The sequence below is a fragment of the Eleutherodactylus coqui genome, chromosome 7 (genome assembly GCF_035609145.1).
Source record: "Eleutherodactylus coqui strain aEleCoq1 chromosome 7, aEleCoq1.hap1, whole genome shotgun sequence".
Taxonomy (NCBI): domain Eukaryota; kingdom Metazoa; phylum Chordata; class Amphibia; order Anura; family Eleutherodactylidae; genus Eleutherodactylus; species Eleutherodactylus coqui.
Window position 1 is genome coordinate 173,171,076 of NC_089843.1, and position 20,791 is coordinate 173,191,866.

The following is a 20,791-nucleotide window of genomic DNA, read 5'->3' on the forward strand; positions in this document are numbered from 1 at the left end:
CTAATCATTAGGTCTAAATACCGATCGTTCAGTCGTTCTCACTTACTTGTGCAGTCAATGTGAATGACTGAACGGTTTCTCGTTTGAACGAACCAATGATGTATCTGCCTGTATAAACAGGCTACACAAGCAAACTCTGACATTGTTTGCTCGTTCAAATGAGATATCGTTTGGTGTAAACGGACCCTTAAGATGGGACGATGGTCATCTAAATGACTGCACAAGTGCTGACATCACGGCTAAGGTCATTAGCGCTCGTGAAGAGTGTTTCCACAGGTAGAGTTAACCGCTGGATCACGGGCCTCTCGCTCAGCGCTTCACATTTTATATGAAGCACTGAGCAGCGAGCGTTTACACTCGGTCAGAATTCCACGATCCAGCGATGTTTTAATGCTGACCGAAAGTCAGTGATGATGAAAAGTGAACGAATAATTAACAATATTTTTGCATTTAAACGGGAACATTATTCCTGAATATTGTTCGTTTTAACGAATTTTGAGCGATAATCGTCCCATCTAAATGGCCCTTCAGTCATGACAACAGAGAAGAAACAGGTATTTTACAGGTCCTACAAGTAAAACAACAACCCGCTAGACAGGAAGGGTGGATTTGCTGTGGACTGTGGACTTCCCGCTGAAATTCCATGGCAATGTATAGTACAATATAAGAGAATGGGGTCTTAACCTCATTCAACTGCAAAAAATCTGCAGCAAAAGAGAGGAATGCTGCAGATTTTCAAATCCACAGCATGCTTTACTTGTCATGGAACTGGCATGGATATTCACTGCAGAATCCATTCCATGCAATACATTGAATGAGTCAATGAGTCAATTCCGCAGTGAAACCCGCAATAATATCTGCATGCGGATTTTGGAGCACATTTTTTTCTGTGTGAACACACCCCAAGGCTGTATACATACATTGTATTTCACTCCATGACGTGTGGACACAGCCTAAAATCTAGGCACCAAGTAGTATGATGTCAGATGAATATCATTCGATGCACCTCTACATCGGCCTCATGCATCCAATGTGCCAACAAATGAAAAACAGGAAGGGAATGACAATTCAGCAATGATGTGTCTTCAACTCTGAAATGTTGGGCCGAGATATTGGATTAATCTTGGACCGAGATGTTGAAATTAATGTTGGACCGAGATATTGGATTAATGTTGGACCGAGATGTTGGAATTAATGTTAGACGGAGATGTTGGAATTAAAGTGCTGACATTCTGTGCCATTGCATCGCGACATTAGACATACGTATATCAGACTTAGTTTACATCAGTTTTATTATCAGAAGATTAAAGAAATCTGTCTTTTGTTTCAAACATTAAAAACGTATTTGCTTTCACGGAAAGCAACATGCTAATTCTTTCATCTAGTCATTGAAGCCATGTTTCCTGTGTACACCATCCTGAGTCATGGAGGTCTGCAAATTGTCCAGTCACTGGCAAGTCCCTACCAGTCTTGACATTTGTGGTGCTCGTGGTAAACACGGACATTCAATGTGTACAAATGCATTTTCTCTTAAGGGTTTTCAGTCACAGAAAATATGTCCGCTTTCTTGGGTATTCTCTAAAGAAATCACATATCAATCAAAGCTTGATGTCTTGAGATTCTGACATTTTGGCTAGTGTTTTCTTCACCCGTAGAGCTGTGAGGCGGGAAGCTGGGTTGTGAGCCCAACACTCTGTCATCAGTTTTCCCATCTGTCTCAGACACTGCGGACAGAAAACAGGGGTCAGTATGGTAAAATAATCAAGATTAGGTTCTTCTGATAGCGCAGACATTAGAATCAATCTAGTGTTACTCAATTGCTTCACAACTAAATAGATATTGTTGCTATTCTTAGTCAAAAAGTTTCCTAGAATTCTATATGCCAATGCCCCTACCAAGTACTAATAATAAAACTGATGACTTCTGATGTTTCAGAGGGGCTTTTGGACCTCCTCAGGCACCAGTACCCCCTTTTAAGCTAAGCCCCTATTTGATTTCTTCATTTTAACAGAGGATTTAGCCAACTAATGTGATTGGACACAGTATACAGATGGGGCTATGGGTAGTAATGCAGAATACTAATCCAAAGATGTGTCCAGCAGCCAGTAGGGATCAGGTAGGCATTTTTTCACTCAACAGAAAAGTAGGTCTATGCCATTCAATGGGGGGTTTTCGCCTTCTTCTGGATCAACTTGGGTTTGTAAGCATAAAAGGATTGGTGAAGTTTTTGGTTTATAAGATAGGTTGGACAACCAAGAGTTGGGGAGAGGATATAGGAAGAAAACCCACTGTCATCTATTTTTCTTATTAGACATCTACAGAAGCTTGATGTCATGCCTTGATAAACACCTTATAAGACTAGTCAGTCTTAATTTTCGAGTTGCCCAAACATACAGTGTATAAAAAGTAATGGAATATTCCTTGTTGATTGGAGAGAAAATATTAAATACATTGTATCAGAAAATGTACCATAGATTGTATAATACAACTAAACAAATCATGTCAAATCGAAAAGCTTTCATATCCCCCTCCCATACCTCATCACTGCTCCATCTGTTCGGAAATGAGGGTCGCAACCTCCGGATACACACAATTTCCCTCATGTCTTCATAAGACGGGTCGGTTGGTACAACATCATGATAGGGCAGCTGGTATTCTTCTAATATACCTGAAAAAAAGACATTATGAAATTGTATTTTGTTTTCATTTTCTCTTGTCTTATTTCTAAAAGGAGTCAAGCTGAGGTAAGAACTCCTATTCTGCCATAAGGAATATACAGTGTGCATTTGTTCTTGCCAAGTGCTCATTAAGGAGGTTTCTTCCTACAGACACAAATCATTGGTTATAGATGTGCACACTCAGAGTTATCAGAAATGGAGCATCTAAGGGAGTTCAGTAAAACTACATTATTTACTGCAATCGTATGTATAAAAGATTAGGGTGAGATAATGGTATTGATCGGGTTACCTCCAGATATGCATCTTCTTGCGACTTCCCAAAGAATCAGTCCAAAGCTGTACATGTCGGCCATTATATATGACTGAAAGTGATTCCTGTTTAAGCTTTCATCGAGAACCTCAGGAGGCATGTAGCGTTTGGTGCCGACTCTAGTATTTGGGGGGATGTCCACTTCATTGGTATCACTGGATTGCAAAAAATAAAGAGAATGTACTATAAACAATGCAAAGAAAGTCACACTACATTGGCATCTAGCTGTATGTTCACTCGCTAAAGTCCATGAATAAATATACAGTAATGATTTTGGTGACTAATTGCTACGCTAGTTTTGTCCATAACCATAGCAAACACATAACAGTAACGATGTAACACTGGACTACAAAATACCTCGTTTTTATCAAATACATTTCAGGATGCAAAGAAAAAATCAAATTTTACAGCTGATTGCACGATTATAATATTTACAAGTTCCTATGCTGTTCAACACTCATTGTCAAAAAAATTCCCTCCCTAGAAGAAGTTGTCGTAATGGAATGAAACTTTCTCTGTGTGATTGTAATGTTGATATAAGTAAGTGATTACAATATCAGAGCAAAAGGATAATTTATTGCGGAAAACTGAACACTTGTAGGGAGGCTCTATTACCCTGTTGTACCGCCTCTAGATTGGATATAAGATGTGATACGGGTGGACATGGAGGCTCTAGTACCCTGTTGTACCACCTCTAGCTTGGATACAAGATGTGATACAGGCGAGCATGGAGGCTCTAGTACCCTGTTGTCCCACCTCTAGCTTGGATACAAGATGTGATACAGGCGAGTATGGAGGCTCTAGTACCCTGTTGTACCGCCTCTAGCTTGGATACAAGATGTGATACAGGCGAGCATGGAGGCTCTAGTACCCTGTTGTACCACCTCTAGCTTGGATACAAGATGTGATATGGGCGGGTATGAAGGCCCTAGTACCCTGTTGTACCACCTCTAGCTTGGATACAACATGTGATACAGGCGGGCATGGAGACTCTAGTACCGTGTTGGGCCTCCTCTAGCTTGGATTCAAGATGTGATACAGTTGGGCATGGAGGCATACAGGTTCTGGATGATATCCTGCGGCATATTGCTCCACGTTTGCTGTAACTGAGCCTGTAGATCATGCAAACATGTAGGCTATCAAAGTTGGCGTCCCAGATTGTCCCATACATGTTCTATTGGTGATAAATCTGGCAACCAAGCAGCCACAGAAGTGTGGCAATGACATGGAGGGATTCCTGTTATACTTTTGATGTGAGCAGTCAAGCATTATCCTGCTGAAAACTGCCTTTGGAAATTCTGCCATGAGAGGAACACATGTGGCTGCAGGATGTCCTGAACATATCGCTAAGCTGTCATTTTACCTCGTACCATTACTAGGGGTGACTGAATGTCAAATGTAATGGTCCCCCAGAGTATCACACCAGCAGTAGGGGCAATGTGCAACTCCACAGCAAAGGCAGCATTGAGGTGCTCACCACCAGGTCTCCAGATATGAACATGGTGGTCGTCGGTACTCAAACTGAACCTGGATTTATAATGGAATGCAAATTGGTCCCATTCTGTTGCAATCCAGTTTGATTGTTCACAACACCCACTGCAAACAGAGGCAATGGTGGGTGTCAAAGATAGTACACATAATGGGTGCTATGAGACCAAATGTCCTTCAGCCAAGTGCCTGAAAATGGTTCTGACAGACAAAGGGGCCTGTAATGATGGTGCCACCTGTCTCTGGATGGTGGACAATAAAACAGTTGGAGCTGCTCGTGTTTGTCGACAATCAGGTAATCCTCTCTACTAGTGGTCTGTTGAAGGCATCCTGAACCTGCTTGCCTTGTGTGCCCTCACGCAACCACTGGTCCCAACAACTCCTAACAGTTTGGGCAGAATGGCATTGGTGGCGGGCAATTTGTCAAAAGACCATCCAGCTTCTCACATCCCAATAATGCACATCTCTCAGACTCCAGTAACTGGGCAAAATCTCTTCTCTGCATCGTAAAGGCTTCTAGTGGTCAACAAGCTCTACACAAGCAGAAGAGGTCACACAAGGAGCCTCCGAGAGCCTTTTTATAGGCCAAGGGTGGAGCTATTCTTAGGGCCTTAGGTGACAAGACCGTTCAGCTAATCAAACCACAACTCTTATCATTTGCATATCTGCCTGAGATGTAACTGCATGCAGCGTTTTGCAGCAAAATGGCAATTCCTTCTAGGTGCTTGACAAAGAGTGTGTGTTGCTAATACAGTCAGGCACTGTTTCTCAACGCCAGTCCTTAATTCGCTCCAACAGATCTGGCATGCAGGATTTCCTTAGTATTGCGTAGATGCCTCAGAAACTGCCACAAGTGTTCTCTTCATAGGATATCCTCAAATCATGATCTTTTGAGGTATACTTGAAAACTGGTGTTGAGAAATATTGCTGTAAATTAGCTGTGATAGAAATGTCGAATTATAAGTAAAATCATAGAATGGTAGAGTTCGAAGTGACCTCCAGGGTCATCGGGTCCAACCCCCTGCTCAATACAGGATTCACTATATCATCCCAGGCAGATGTCTGTCCAGCCGCTGATTAAAGACTTCCATTGAAGGAGAACACAATATACAGCTGCAATATAATTATAAATAATGGGAAATAATTCCTGCTCACATACATACTGTATGGCCAAACGAACATAGGCAACATTTCTAATCGGTGCATTCAGGCATTTCTGCCACAGCCTGAGCTAATGGGTGCATAAAAAAAGTCTACAGCCTTGAAAACATAAAAGGGGTTTTCAATGGGAGCCGTGCCTGCAGTTACAAGAGCCGGCCACTACACTGGGCCTGGAGCAGAGACTTCCGCTGCTTCCACTCTGACCCCTGCGTAATTGTGGCACTGTCAACAGGCGCACAATCAGCTGATTGGTGAGGGTCCCAAGTGATGAACCCCAGCTGATCAACTATTAATAACCTATCCTGCAGATAGGTCATCAATACTGTTTTCCCTGGAAAACCTCTTTTAGGGTATGTCCACACAAAACATTACTAAGGATGAAAGCCGTGGTGAAAATGAGATTTAGTAAAATATCCTCTATACTGTTACTGCAAACTCTACAGTGGAAAATCTGCAGCATTTATGCTCTTTGGGCACACCCTAATAGTAGAACGGCACCGTGACATTCAATATGTACATTATAGCATGCCCTTGTGCCATCCAGATAAGCCTGATATGTTCCTATTTGTAACCGCGTCGTTATTCTGCTTTTGTTCAAAAGGTGGAAACGTTTAATAGCAACAACGGACAAGCTGCGAGGTAGTAGGACACCGAAGCCCAAAGAATGGGGCTGATGAATGCTGAAGAGTATAGCACGTAAAAAATGGCCATGGTTGATTGCTGGCCTGACTGCTGGGTTCCAAGCCATCTCTGCAAGCAATGTCAGCATGAGAACCGTTCATCAGGAGCTTCATGGTTGGGGCTTCCATGGCTGAGCAATCATACACTAGCCAGGGATAACAAAGGCAAGCGTCACCTGGAGTGATGGAGCACACCACTGTACGGAGCGGCCAAGGCACATTATATGAAGTGATGGATTATGTTTTACAATTCTGCAGTCCAAGGACAGAATATATCAGGGGGTTAAACAGAGAAAATCCTTGATAGAATGCTTTTATTTAGACCGCTCTCTTCAGCAGCTCCTTGGGGTCATATCTCGGGATTGGAAGTGAATGGAGGATTAACGTTGCTTCAGTTCATTCACTTATTCTTTAGTAATATAGTATATACTACACAGACTCTACCGATGATACTGGGCATAGAGGAGTGTGCAGATGCAGTATTAGACTGCCGACCAGTTGGGTCAAGGCTCCAACACAATAGGAGGACCCTACTACAAAAGGGACAAAAAAATAAAAAAAAACAGAAACCCACATTTGAAGACATTAGCAACTAGGGTCTATTTCTTATGGGTTGATTTATAACTAAACTATTAGTCCTCACTGATGATATGCAATTACAGCAAAGATGGCAGTGTGGTTATAAGTGGACATGTTCTTGCAGGAGGGTGCTCAGAAGCATGGCCGGAACTATCAGGGGAACAGCTGTATGGCTCCCAACAAGTAGTGGGGCCCCTCAAACATAAGATGCTATTAGTGATGACTATTAGCTATGGACGGGAGAGGGGGGGGTAATGGGTTCTACATTAAAAGTATACAGCTCCATGTTTACCCCTGCTGTGCGCATTATTATGTCTCTGTGGCATTATTTGTTGCATTATTTCTGTAATGGGGCATCATTATAAATTTTGCTTCTATGCTGTCATTTCACAATATACTAAGCGCCTTTTTGTGCATTCTTCCTGTGTTATCATATCACAGTATACTCTTGTAGTGTGACATCACTGTTTATATTATTCCTGTGTTGTAATGTCAATGGTGTACATTATCCCTGGACTGTGACATCACTCTATACACTATCTCTATACAGTGACATCATTGTGTGCATTATCCCTGTACTTTGACATCACTATGTACACTATGTCTATACAGTGACATCACTGTATGCATTATCTTTGTACTGTGTTATCATTGTGTGTATTATCCTTGTATAGTGACATCACTGTATGCACTATCCCCTATCTGTTACATAACTGTGTGCATTATCTTTGTACTATGACAATACTGTGTGCACTATCCCTGTTCAGTGACATCACTGTGTGCATTATCCTTGTACAATGACATCATTGTGTGCATTATCCCTATACTGTGACATAACTGCGTGCACTATCCCCCATCTGTGACATCACTGCATGCATTATCCTTGTACTATGACATCACTGTGTGCATTATTCCTGTATTGTGACATAACTGTGTGCATTATCTTTGTACTATGACAAAGCTGTGTGCACTATCCCTGTTCTGTGACATCACTATGTACACTATGTGTGACATCACTGTATGCATTATCCTTGTACTGTGATATCATTGTGTGCATTATCCCTGTACTGTGACAAAACTATGTGCATTATCCCTGTACTGTCACATCACTATGTACACTATCTCTATACAGTGACATTACTGTGTGCATTATTCTTATGCTGTAACTTCACTGTACCATATCACACTATTGTGACATCACTATGTCCATTATCTTTGTACACTGATATTACTGTGTGCATTATGAAGTCCAAAATAATCATCAACTTTTTCCACACTGAGGGCTCAGTCGATGCGCCCGTGTTACTGCAGGTAGCAGACGGACGTCTCTCTGCAGCGCCAGGAGGATGAACATGTGACCGACTTCATTGCCGGTCATGTGTTCTTTCATCAGCGCTGCAGAGACACGTCCGTCTTCAGGTACGGCCGTCTTCTGTCAGTCACACGGGCGCATCGGCGCCGGTGTACGGGTGCCGATGCACCCGTGTGACTGAGCCCTTATTGTTGAATCTGGTGCTGGTGGAGTGGGGCACTATAGGAAGGATTCCTATAGTGTCTCATGGTTACTTGTTATGCCCCTGTTCAGAATTATTTAACTTGGTGAACCCAAGAAACCTTGGTCCTATACCGTGCTGACATCCTCCAGGTGCCTTTTTTCAGCTACGTAGACAATATCTTCTTTGTAAAGTCCATTAAAAGGCTTCTTTACTTTTGTCAATTCTTTTTCCTTTGAAGAGTCTTGTGATGATAATCTGTTCATAGAGCGTCCCCCTGCTGCAACACCAACAAACATCTATAATCTACAGAAGATCCCAACAGTGTTCGATTTTCCTACAGTGCCACCACAGGGTAAAATGAAGCATTACACTGTTCTAATTGAAATCAATGAGCTCGCCATATAATGCATGGACATACTGGGTCCTCCAGAGTAAAAGATACTCTTTGCAGTTGCTTTCAAGCTCTGACTAATATCTTAAGGTTTTGAACTAAAAACCCCTTCTTTCAAACCAGAATTCTGAATTGCGATGATTAATGGTGGAATTACAATATTTAATGATGGATATTGTAACCCATACAACTGATGTCAGGGCAAACTTTTCGAAACTATTCATACTCACTTTTAGCTTTTTGTCAGAAGTGAATTTCTAAACATTATAGAGTGCCTTAGAATCGCATGACTGAAGCCATATTATGCCGTGGTTATTATATTCATACCGGACGTTTAAGCTGAAGTGTGGGTGTAGGCAGTTGGTCTAAGGAGTCAATCACTGTCAGAAACTATTGTTATTTTTAACGTTATTGCGCTACCAGGACAATGTAGCTATGATTCTCTCTTTTCTCCAGTGTGAACCAGGAGCACAGTGGAGAGACTTCCCTTCCCCAGGCTAGATTTAAGTATTCAAATGCACAGCCACAATTAGACATAGAACTCAGTAGGTATCAGCTTCATTTCTGACATTTCATTAGCATTTGACTAAACCCCAACGACAGCTACAACAATGAAATCTTTGCGGAACACAAGAACAGATTTCTTCTCCTGAACGTTAAACTATACTTTGATGTTAAAGAAAGAACGACTTCCAACCCTGCCGCCATACCGCGGTATTATCCTCTAATAGGAGCTCTTGTCTACGTTGCTTAGTAGGAATTGTGTTTTGATGCACAACTGGCCTGTGTAAATAAAACACAATTCATTTACCTCTATTGTCTTTTTATGCCAGTCTTTTTCTTAATGTCAGAGCTGTTTAAAGTGCAAGAATGTCTCCTAATACCTTTTTCATTAAATTAGATTTTAATGGGATGGAATGACTCGAGGAAAGGAAAAAAAAAAACATATTAGTGTTTGTGTTCCTAAATGAAAAGGTATGTATTTTATGGGCAAGTTTTGAAGAGAGTATCAATTAAAGTGAATGCGGAATAATAAAATGAAACTTTAATGAAAGAATTGTATCTAAAATTAGGTCACATTTCTAGAGCTGTAAAATAATTGCAGAATTACCCTTCAGTATTTTCTGTGTAGCGAAAAGTCTGCAAATTACTGACAATTTATATGAGGTGTACGGGGACTGACCTAGTTGTATGCAGCTTTAGTGATGGGTAATTGCAGGTGAGAAGAGTTTGGGGGACCCATGCTCTGTATGACCCTACCGGTAGTTATGTATGGCACCGGCTACTTTACCATTCTTTTGATGAGGGGTTGTACAGTAGTCCAGTGCAGATTCCTTGTAAGCATAATATTTCTCATTATTATATAGCAGCCGGATATTCTGTACCGAGATGGTTTCTTATTTATGCATACAAACTCTGAATTGTAAAGTCCTTCAGAATATGCTGGCACTTTATAAACAAACAGTATGTATTATAGGTTCATTATTAGTAGGTTGCTTTCACATCTGCAGCGGGGATTACGTTTTCCTGCTCTGTTCGGGGAGCAGGAAAGGGGAACTCCCTGGTTGAATGGGTTCATCTTATGACGGAACCGAACACTGACAAATGGACCCCATTGGCTATAATGAGGTCCATCTGGTTATTTTTCAGCTGCCCAGCAATTTAACGGAAGAAAAAATGGTATTCATCACTTTTTCTTCCAGTATTTTCTGCCAGATCTGTGATGGACCTCTGAACGGGATGCACTTAGGGTACGTGGAATGTCCTCTCCGATGCATTCAAGAGAAAACATCAAGTTCATTTATGAAATTCTGTCTGTGCCCATCAGTGTTTTCTAACTAAGTGGCACCCATTCCAGCTCACAGAGGAACGTCCCCAAGCAGGTTACCCCCTGCCTCACTGATGTCTCATATAGTGCAGAGTGTTAAGGCAGCAGAAATGCAGTCCTAAGCTCTTGCTCACAACCTGAAGGTTGCGGGTTCAATCCCTGCAGGTAGCCGGCTTAGCTTCCATAATTCCAAGGTCGGTAAAATGAGTACCCAGCTTGCTGGGGGGTAAAAAGATGACTGGGGAAGACAATGGCAAAACACCCCACAAAAACAGTCTGCCAAGAAAATGTCACGATGTGACGTCACCCTACCCTTTACCTTACCCCTGATGTCTATGAGACATAATAAGGCATACAAGCAGGGGTTGTCATCAGAAAACAACTTCTATAAAAAAACAAATCTAGGCACATTTTCCTACAGTAGACCAACACTAGTGACCCCTTAACATCCTAACTGATATAAATAAAGTTTCACCATATAATATTACGTGTTAACCACTGCAACCACACAAAAGTTCCGGGAATATTAGATATTAACTCCTAACCACCCTTCATTAGTGTGGATAATAGACGTGTATATTAAGCTGTTTATCATGTAAGCCTCCTTTTAAACGGCACAATTATCGTTTGCACAAGCAAACAACCAGGTGATGACATCACCAGCTCATCCGCGCTCGTGCAGCATGTTTAGGCAGGCAGATTCATTGTCGACCGGTTCTTCGCTAAGTGAAACATTGAACAAGAAGTGTTTTCTCATTAATAAAGATGAGCGAACGTACTCGGTAAGGCCGATTTCGCAATCGAGCACCGCGATTTTCGAGTACTTCACTACTCGGGTGAAAAGATTCGGGGGTCGCCGGGGGGCGGGGCGTTGCGTGGTGGAGCGGGGGGTAGCAGCGCAGAACAGGGGGGAGCTCTCTCTCTCTCCCTCTCCCCCCACTCCCCTCTGCAACCCCCCACTCACCCACGGCGCCCGAATCTTTTCACCCGAGTAGTGAAGTACTCGAAAATCGCGGTGCTCGATTGCGAAATCGGCCTTACCGAGTACGTTCGCTCATCTCTACTCATTAACTTGTCATTCTGTTCAAACAATGAATTTTAGTCCTGCAGAACCCGAACAACGAGTGAGAAGTGAACAATTTTCGTTCATCATTCAGTTGTTGGCTCACGTCTGGAACGAACGATTGTCGCTCACTTTCGTTCATTAAAAAGATTTTTTTGAAGGATAATTGTTCTGTCTAAAAGCACCTTTAGACTATTAATGATACTGGTAATTAACTGTTAAACCACTCAAGACCACCAAGCATACTACTATCACTAACCCTTAACCCTTTCCAATCCACTGTCTGACGTCATTCTGAAGACATTGTGATTAAAGGCTGTACAGCTCCGATTTGGGAAGACGTCCGGCAGGGTATTCTCTCTGTAGATTATTGGCCGCTCTGTTGTCAGGGGCCACTCCAGCATGTCCCATACCGCAGTACTGGCTCTAGCCAGCAGATAGCACCATTGTATAATGGCAGAAAGAGAAAGCCCCCTAGGAAACCCTGAATCCAAAATTGGATTGCAAAGGGTTAAAGGGAACCTATCATCAATTATAGACTAAGTTATGGTGCCTATAGTTTATAGGTGAGGTGGAGTCTGGGAAGCCTGTTTTCATAGTCACCCGATCCTCCGTTTCTGCAATGTTTCCTAGCAAAGTCAGCGCATGTACAGCAAGTTTGACTCTATTCAGAAGGCTGTGTGCATGCGCTTCCATAGAGATGACTGGGAGGTGCTTGCCCATAGCCTTCTGAAAAGAGCCAAGCTTGCTGTTCATGTACGCTGACTCTGCTGGGGAACACCACAGGAATGGGGGACCGAGTGAGTATGAAAAGAGGCTTCCCAGACTCCACATCACCTAAACTATAAGCACCCCAGTTTATTTTAGACTGCCTAGAATTGATTACAGGTTCCCTTTAGGCCACTCAATCTACAAAAATGTGAGTAATGCATATAGAAAGTTTATAGCGCAAAGTGAGTATAATCAGCAACAGTGTTACCATCTTGCTTTGGATAGCAAAATACTTCAAAACCTCCATTTAAAAACCCAGTGTTTGCTCCTAACTAATTTCCTTGGCTGTCACCTGCATAGACACTAAGGCCAATTTCATAGGAAGTCAATTAACCCATCAGTATGTTGCATTATGGAGCTTAAGCTGTCATACAGAAAGGTTATTACTAACGTCATAGTTCAACTCTCAGTAGGGCCTGATTTATAGCCATCTCTGACCCGCTATCGATCAGTCAATGTAAACAATATGGCTGGGCCCTTTCTGTATAGATTATTTAAGCAGTTGGTCATGAATAAATAATTAGACATATGTTGCGTAGCTGCTGCTGATGTCCAACTAGAATTTCGTTCCCTGGGCACGCTTAGATTGTAAAGTCTTCTATTGAGCCAATTAACTTTTTAGTTATCTGCGTACAAGTTTTCGAAATGGTTTACTTTCTACTGTATGCAGTTCTTTCCAGTATAAGACGGACAAATCAAGGAAGAGAACTCATTTCATGGACTCAGAGAGAGAGAGATGAAGGAGGGGGAGTATGAGAGAACAGAACAAGAGGGAGTTCAAAGACATTGGCTATGCTTCAGTGAACTGGCAAATAACATATTATGTACTAACCTAATTATCTTATATTACTAACCTAATGAATTTTACTGCCAATCCCAGATCTGCTATACAGCACGTTCCATTTTTCTTCACCAATATGTTCTTGCTTTTAAGGTCCCGGTGGGCTATTGCTGGCTTCCCCTTTGTCCCAAATATTTCAGTATGTAAATGGCAGAGCCCGCTGACTGATGAGTAAGCTAGTTTCAGCATGGCTTTTGTATCGAGTGTCGTTGATTTCAGGTAATCGTAGAGAGAGCCATTTTCATGGTAATCTGTAATCAGGTAGAGTTGTGTCCAGGATCCTGTCCCTTTAATATCCGCAGCAATGAATCCTAAAAGGAGAATGTAGTATAGCAATAAGGTCACAATGGAACGTAGGAATCTTTGGTCCTAAATAATTCATTCATTGCCTGCAGACAAACATTGACCAATAATTTTGTTTTTTCATATCTGGTCTGTATGTAATAAACTTCAACTTTACAATGGACTTAGTGTTGCATCCTACATTGTCAGTAACCTAAACAGTGGTTTACTGTATAAGCTAAATATGACAGCTTTAAAATACAGAATCCAATAATACAGTCGAAAAGCATAATCCATTTTTATTGTGTTGTTAGCTTCATCTAACGCCGCTAAATACCCAGGACCTGAGCCGTAGAAGTGCGGATTATATGAAGGAGGATGCTGCCATCTCCTGGAAACATTGGATTACAACACTTTATAGGCCAAGGTACTAATTGCATAAGCAGGACTTCTTAAAATGAACAAGTAAGTGTAAGAATTATCATAGTGACCCATTATCTGACTAGCTTAGACTTACATATGCCACTTTAGGGGCAAGGTTTCCTATACAGCATCCAAATGGATTAGACTTTAACTATTCTGACCTTATGGTTGCTGCTGTGCTCTTTTCATCTACGTCACGCAATACGTATCAAGTGAATTGATACACATGCCCTTTAATGAATCATTCATGTGAAATTCATAATTAAGTCCACATCAGGTTATTGCCCCCTGCCCTGTATTGACCTTTTCCAGAAGGCATCTCTACCCAAGGGAAAATTGACTTTTTTCCCAAATCTCTATGTATTAACAGCAAAGAAAAATATTCACATTGTACACTAAAGTGATGAAGGATAGCCAACGCACATGAAGGCCAACACACAGGTAAAGTATACAAAGGTATCTTTACGCTACTGGTTGACTGGGCAAAGTAGTACAATACAAATGAGAAAACTTTGGTAAATACAGAAAGAACATAAGGAACTACACAGTTCTTCTAGGTGCAAGCAAAACAAGTAAGGAGGTGTCATCAGTTTGTATGAAGTTAGATATAAACTAACCTCCTATTATAGTCACATCAAGCTGAAAATTCAGAAATGGTACAATACAAGAACCATAAACCTTTTCCGAGTCGCAAAGGGGGTAGTTCCGCCTTCGCACGTCAATTAGATTTCCTACATTGGTGGAAGGACAGCCAGGATACCCAAACTAGCATAGACTGAGAATGTTGCCTGTTTTCCCTGTTTGCTAATTCTTCCATCTGACTATGGAGTCTAGCTTATTAATCCAAAATTGTATTGGAGGAGGCTTGTGGATTCTGCAGCATGACGGTATCAACAACTTTGCTGCGGTTAGCTTTGGGTAGATAGGTCATCACATTTGGACGAAAAGAACTTGAGAGGACCCAAAGTAATATCAATAGAGCTGCGAGAGGTATTTTTTTTTTACCAGTGACTGTTTCAATTATGTCCAAAACCTCTTTCTAGAAGCTTCGAATCTTTCGGAGTCTACCCAAATATGGGAGCGTGTTTCAGGGTAAGAAGCGCAACACCAGCATATTTTGGAGCTAGTAAGATTATGTGATGCCATCTGCTGAGGGTTTTGAAGGGGTTTTCTTGAATCCTGATACATCTGGAGAAACCATGGGATCGGTTGAGGATAAAGAAGGTAGCCTCTCGTGTAAAAAAAATATTTAGATTTTTTTAGTTTTGGTGTAGAAGGCCATCACAGAGTTTAGAGATTATGCCTGATGGCATGGAAGGTAGCACAGTATATGTTTCCATCCATGAGGGTTCAATAATGCTGCCAAATTTGGCTAGGAATAGTTTTCTCAATTCTATAAGTGAGTGCAGGAAGTTGGCATGGTTGTGTCTGAGTCTAAAAGAAGGCAAATTAGCTTTCAGAGCGTCAAATCACTTCTGAATGCCTTGGTAATAGAAGCTTTAGCCAGACTTTTCAGTTATCTGAAAGGGCTGGAGTTTTATGGAGAAAATGGGCTTTGAGAGACTTCTTCAATCCCTCCATGTGCTGAACCCAGCTTGGCCAGTCCTGGAAGTCAATGTGGTCTGATCTGTCCAGCATGTTTTAATTCTCCCCTAAATAATATTGGATTTATCCTGGAATTTACATTTACAGCCTCTGATGTACAATTATTCATTATACTGTATATCTAAATAGATCCAAGACTTTCATCTGCAGCGTCTATATCATTACTTTGCAACCTCCACTATTTGTGCAGTAGCAATAATTGTTCAAGTGTTTCCATAACTATTCAATGTTTCTGTTTATTTTCTTGAAGTCAATGTCTTTCACTATAAAAGAGAAGGACCCAAGTCTCTTCGTTGTATTGAATTAGGGAAGCAAACAGATACAGATACATCACACTTATTATAGATTTAAAAGGGATAAATCACTTTGACAACCTTTATTTGTTTCAATTTATACATAGAAATGTACCATACATACAATAGATCCTACTAATGGTATTTACAGGAGAGAAGTAGAGAATGGCACTGGATATAAGCGCACTTCTCCATTCTACATACTTTGAAGTGAACACTTGCAATCTTGGTCATTATGGAGGTCACCATCTACTATTAAATGGTCACTAACGTGTCAAACAACTTGTACTTATATAATAGTCAGTGTGATAATTAGGGGTCTCCCTTCTACCTAGTTTGCTGTCTACTACCCACTGTCAAGTCTGTGACTGAAAACAGGACATGGAGGAGGAGGATGACTCATTGTGCTCACTAAAGTCTAGGAAAGCAGAGAGTAGAGGAGAATGAAGAGGGAGAAACAATCCTACACAGACTTGGCTACTGGAGCTAATGGTGAGTTATCTGCTGCTATTTATTCACATCTTTAGTGCTCAGTCCTGCTGTACACTGTCCTACCTGATGATGTTATGTTATGTTATGTTAGAGAGCAGGTCTGCAGTTCATAGAATCAAAAAAATTTAGAATTTAAAGACACCTCCTTGGTCATCGGGTTCAACCCCCTGCTCAATGCAAGATTCACTAAATCATCCCAGACAGATATTTGTCCAGCCTTTGTTTGAACACTTCCATTGAAGGAGAACTCATCACCTCCCGTGGCAACCTGTTCCACTCATTGATCACCTTCACTATCTAATATCTAATCTGTGTCTCCTCCCTTTCAGGTTTATCCCATTGCTTCTAGTCTTTCCTTGTACAAATGCCCTTGAAATATTTGTAGACAGCTATTAAAGGGGTTGTCTCGCGAAAGCAAGTGGGGTTAAGCACTTCTGTATGGCCATATTAATGCACTTTGTAATATACATCGTGCATTAAATATGAGCCATACAGAAGTTATTCACTTACCTTCCCTGCGCTGGCGTCCCCGTCTCCATGGCTCCGTCTAACTTCAGCGTCTAATCGCCTGATTAGACGCGCTTGCGCAGAAGGGTCTTCTGCCTTCGGGTCTGTCCGGCAGCAGCGGTGTTTTGGCTCCGCCCCTTCTACGCGTCATCGCGTAGCTCCCGCCCCATCATGTGTGCCGATTCCAGCCTCCTGATTGGCTGGAATCAGCACACGTGACAGGGCGGAGCTACGCGATGACGCGTACAAGGACAACCCCTTTAAGTCTCCTCTCAGCCTTCTTTTTTTCCTAGCTAAAAAGAGACATTCCTCCAATTGAACATGCAGCCATTTATGACCACTCTTTGAGTATGATCACTCAGCCAGTTCTCTATGTACAGTTTATAGAACACAGCACAGCACTCCACCAGTTCTGGGAAATTTGAGAATCAGACATAAACCCTGCAAAAGGGGAAAATGGAGAAGATCCAGGTTACAAGTCATATAGTAGCAGAAATAATGCTATGCCTCATGTACACATATTCTGAAACGTCCTTTGAAAAGGTAGCTATGTTTTAGGCCAGTCTTGTCACATTCATTATATAGTGAGAAGTGACTTGTGTCCATGTGACAGGCAGATGGATGTAGATCTACCTTGTAACATACTAGTTTGACTTTGGGCTATTTGTGGAAGTAGCACCTGGGCTACCCTGGCCTTCACCCTTGACCACTCTAAGTAACAAGCATAGATAGTCCAGGTAATGTGGCTGTTGATGTTGTAGTAGGCCGAGGCACAGCAGTATCTGAAGGTCTGCACAGGAACATAGTAAAGAAACAGGCTGAAATCAGAGCTGGAGTCAGAGGATGCAATAAAGAGGTCCAAGCTGAAGATTAGTGCAGGCAGCGGGCAAAACAAAGTTCAGAGTACAGAGCTGAGGTCGGGGGAACACAGAAGTCAGAATAGTCAAAGTCAGGCAAGGATCAGAATAAGGACAAACACAACCAAGGGCTTCATCACAAATGGCATTGGAAGACCAAATTGCTTAGGCATCTACCCTAGGGTGTGGATGCCTAATATAGCAGATGCTGTGACACGACAGCAGGGGGATAGGTTTAGGGAGCACTGGCCCTTCAAGAAATTAAACAGAAGTCCATGTGGACCCTATGGGCAGAGGTCAGGGAGCAATTAGAGGAGAAGGAAGGAGCTGGAGGCAGGACACGGCGTACCACAGAGTGAATGTTGCCGCGACTGCCCACAGCTGCAGGAGCAGGTGAACAGCGGCAAAAGCACAGTGACACCATGCACAAAGCAAGGTTCATGATTTGGTGAGCTTGGTGAGGCATTCGAGTGGCCTGACCCCAGCCTCGTAGAACACCTTTGGGATGAACTGGAACAATGGCTGACCTTCTCTGCCAACATCAGTACCTCATTTCTCAAAAGTTCTTTTTGCTAAATGAGCAGAAATTTCCATAGACACCGATTCCAAAACCAGGTTGAAAGCCTTCCCAGAAGAGTGGAGGCTGCTACAGCCACAAAGGAGGCCTAACTCTTTATTACCGCTCATGGTTTTGGAATGGGCTGCCCAACAAGCTCAGTACTGCAGGTGTAATGGTTAGGTACCCACATATTGTACCATGTTCACCTGCACAATCAGCTTACAAGCACAAGCAGTGACCAGCTAAATTAGCCATCTCTCCTACTAACCTATTCTTTTACTTCTGTTAACCCCTTTCAGAGAAAGCTAATTTTGGACTAAAAGAGAATGTATTACGTATCATTTTTTGGTACTAATTAAAACCAGTTAGTGAAACATATGTTTTACTTTTTTCTAATGACTATGGGGGCAGGTAACAGCATTTAGAGATGCTTTTTGCAGAACTCTTGGTCATATATATATATATATATATATATTTTTTTTTTTTTTTTAACTGATGTAGATTGCTCAAATAACACATGTAGTTGGGGTGACTCTTCCTCAATATACGGTAGGTGTTTCAGAATCTTTTTCTTCCTTGCTGGTGAACAATGGATTCCAAGGGTGAAAGTCTGCTCTGATCTGCTTGAAGTGTTCGGGGAAAAAAACATATCTTCATTGGCTTCGATCTGGTCATAGAGGATGAAACATAGGTGTATGATCTGGAAATAAAGAATCAGTGCATGCAATGGTGGCACACCTCTTCTCCAAGGCCTAAGTTCAAGAGCCAGCGATCAGCACAGAAAGTCATGGCGACTGTTTTTTCGGGCGGCAAGGGTGTCATTCTCCTGGATTTCCTGGAACAAAGCCGTACCATCAACAGCGAGCGGTACATGGAGACTATATTGAGTAGCACATGTGTATAGAGGAAGAGTCACTCCAACTACATGTGCAATTTGAATGATCTGCATCAGTTAATAAAGAACTTATGATCACTTTTGATATATATATGTACACTCGTGTGTGTGTGTATCTATATATGATAGTTAGACGTGTATATATATATATATATATATATATAGATAGATATATTATCGACCACTTCTGTTCAAGCAGGAATAAACCTTCACATCATACAACACTTATAGATGATAGACCTAGTTTACATTAGTTTATGTTAGGCTACATTATCCATGCATTTTATAATGGATGCATCCTAAAAATTGGAAGGTTATGAAGCAAATACTTAAACCTTCCTTACTTAATGTATCCAGTCCTGTTTTTAGCTACAACATGTATCATGAAGTGCAGTGTATGAAGCAGGCCTGATATTGAGCTGTGAGATCCGTTCTGCAAGAACATTTCCTGCTGCGTCTATTGTGCTGACACATTGACAGCTCTCAATAATCAGCTGAGGGCTATTTCAGCTCCTTGTTGTCAGCTCAATGTCCCATGCTAAGCCGATCATCACTGACTCACCACTAAAAACATGTCTTTGTATCTCTTATTTCTTCATACATTTTCTGACTATTTGAAGTCTGTTATTTGTATCTGTTCTAGTTTACGGTTACATCTTTAGTTCGCACGGACCGATGTGCCGGCCAGCAGTATAATCCCTTCTATACAAAAAGAATAAAACTATTTCCGTTTTTTTGCTCGGTTTTGTTGTGGTCAAATATCACATTACTCTGGCTGACATTTCTGAGTGTGTGAAACATAAGCTTGTCAAGATGAGCGATTAGCCTGGAAAGCCGGAAGAATAATCCCCACTTTGCCCATATGTCATAGTGTGCTCCACATATGGTTGTGGTCTGTATTAGACTGCCAGCCTGTCCAAACGGCTCTGTGATTGTAGCAGGCCTGTGCTAGCCGCAGCGTATGAATGGCAGGGAAGACGTGTATTATGTTGAATCACTAGTTAGTCATTAGTGGATTGTCATCTCTGCTCACCCTCCTTAGGGTACATGCACACAGACTGGATTTCTGTCCAGAGAATCAGACAGAAATAACACCTATTCATCTGACTGGCTGTATGCACACAGGATTCTGTTACGAGTCATAAAGAATAGCAGCAGGTCCTGTTCTTATCCGATTTTCAGATGTACATCAAAAATAGTTGATATACAGATATATAGAGATAGATAGTTAATGCTAGTAGGAAGAATCTGTGTGATTCTCCGACAGTGCAGGTTGGTTAAGGAAGGGTGAGAAAAAAAAAATATTTCACAGGCTTTCTATTTATTTTATAGTATTTTTATTTGTCTTTATTTTTTATGTGTTGGAAACTGGAATAACATGATATGAGATAGATAAATGGATAGATAGATATAAGATAGATAGATGGGAGATAGATAGATAGATAGATAGATAGATAGATAGATATAAGATAGATAGATGAGAGATAGATAGATAGATAGATAGATAGATAGATAGATAGATAGATAGATATAAGATAGATAGATATAAGATAGATAGATAGATAGATATGAGATAGATAAATGGATAGATA

The 20,791-nt window shown here is 41.4% G+C and overlaps 1 protein-coding gene across 1 annotated transcript in view; it reads right to left on the reverse strand.

Annotated features, from left to right (window-relative positions):
* Positions 1–1,274: 1,274 nt before the first annotated feature.
* The window catches only part of BMPR1B (bone morphogenetic protein receptor type 1B), a 111,314-nt gene continuing 91,797 nt past the window's right edge, over positions 1,275–20,791 (reverse strand). Inside the window, exons 8-11 of the mRNA XM_066574024.1 lie at positions 13,300–13,597; positions 2,968–3,143; positions 2,538–2,668; positions 1,275–1,724 (exon numbers count right to left, since the gene is read on the reverse strand). Of these exons, the coding sequence (XP_066430121.1) occupies positions 1,599–1,724; positions 2,538–2,668; positions 2,968–3,143; positions 13,300–13,597 (731 nt within the window). The 3' untranslated portion in view covers positions 1,275–1,598. The remainder of the gene's footprint in view (positions 1,725–2,537; positions 2,669–2,967; positions 3,144–13,299; positions 13,598–20,791) is intronic.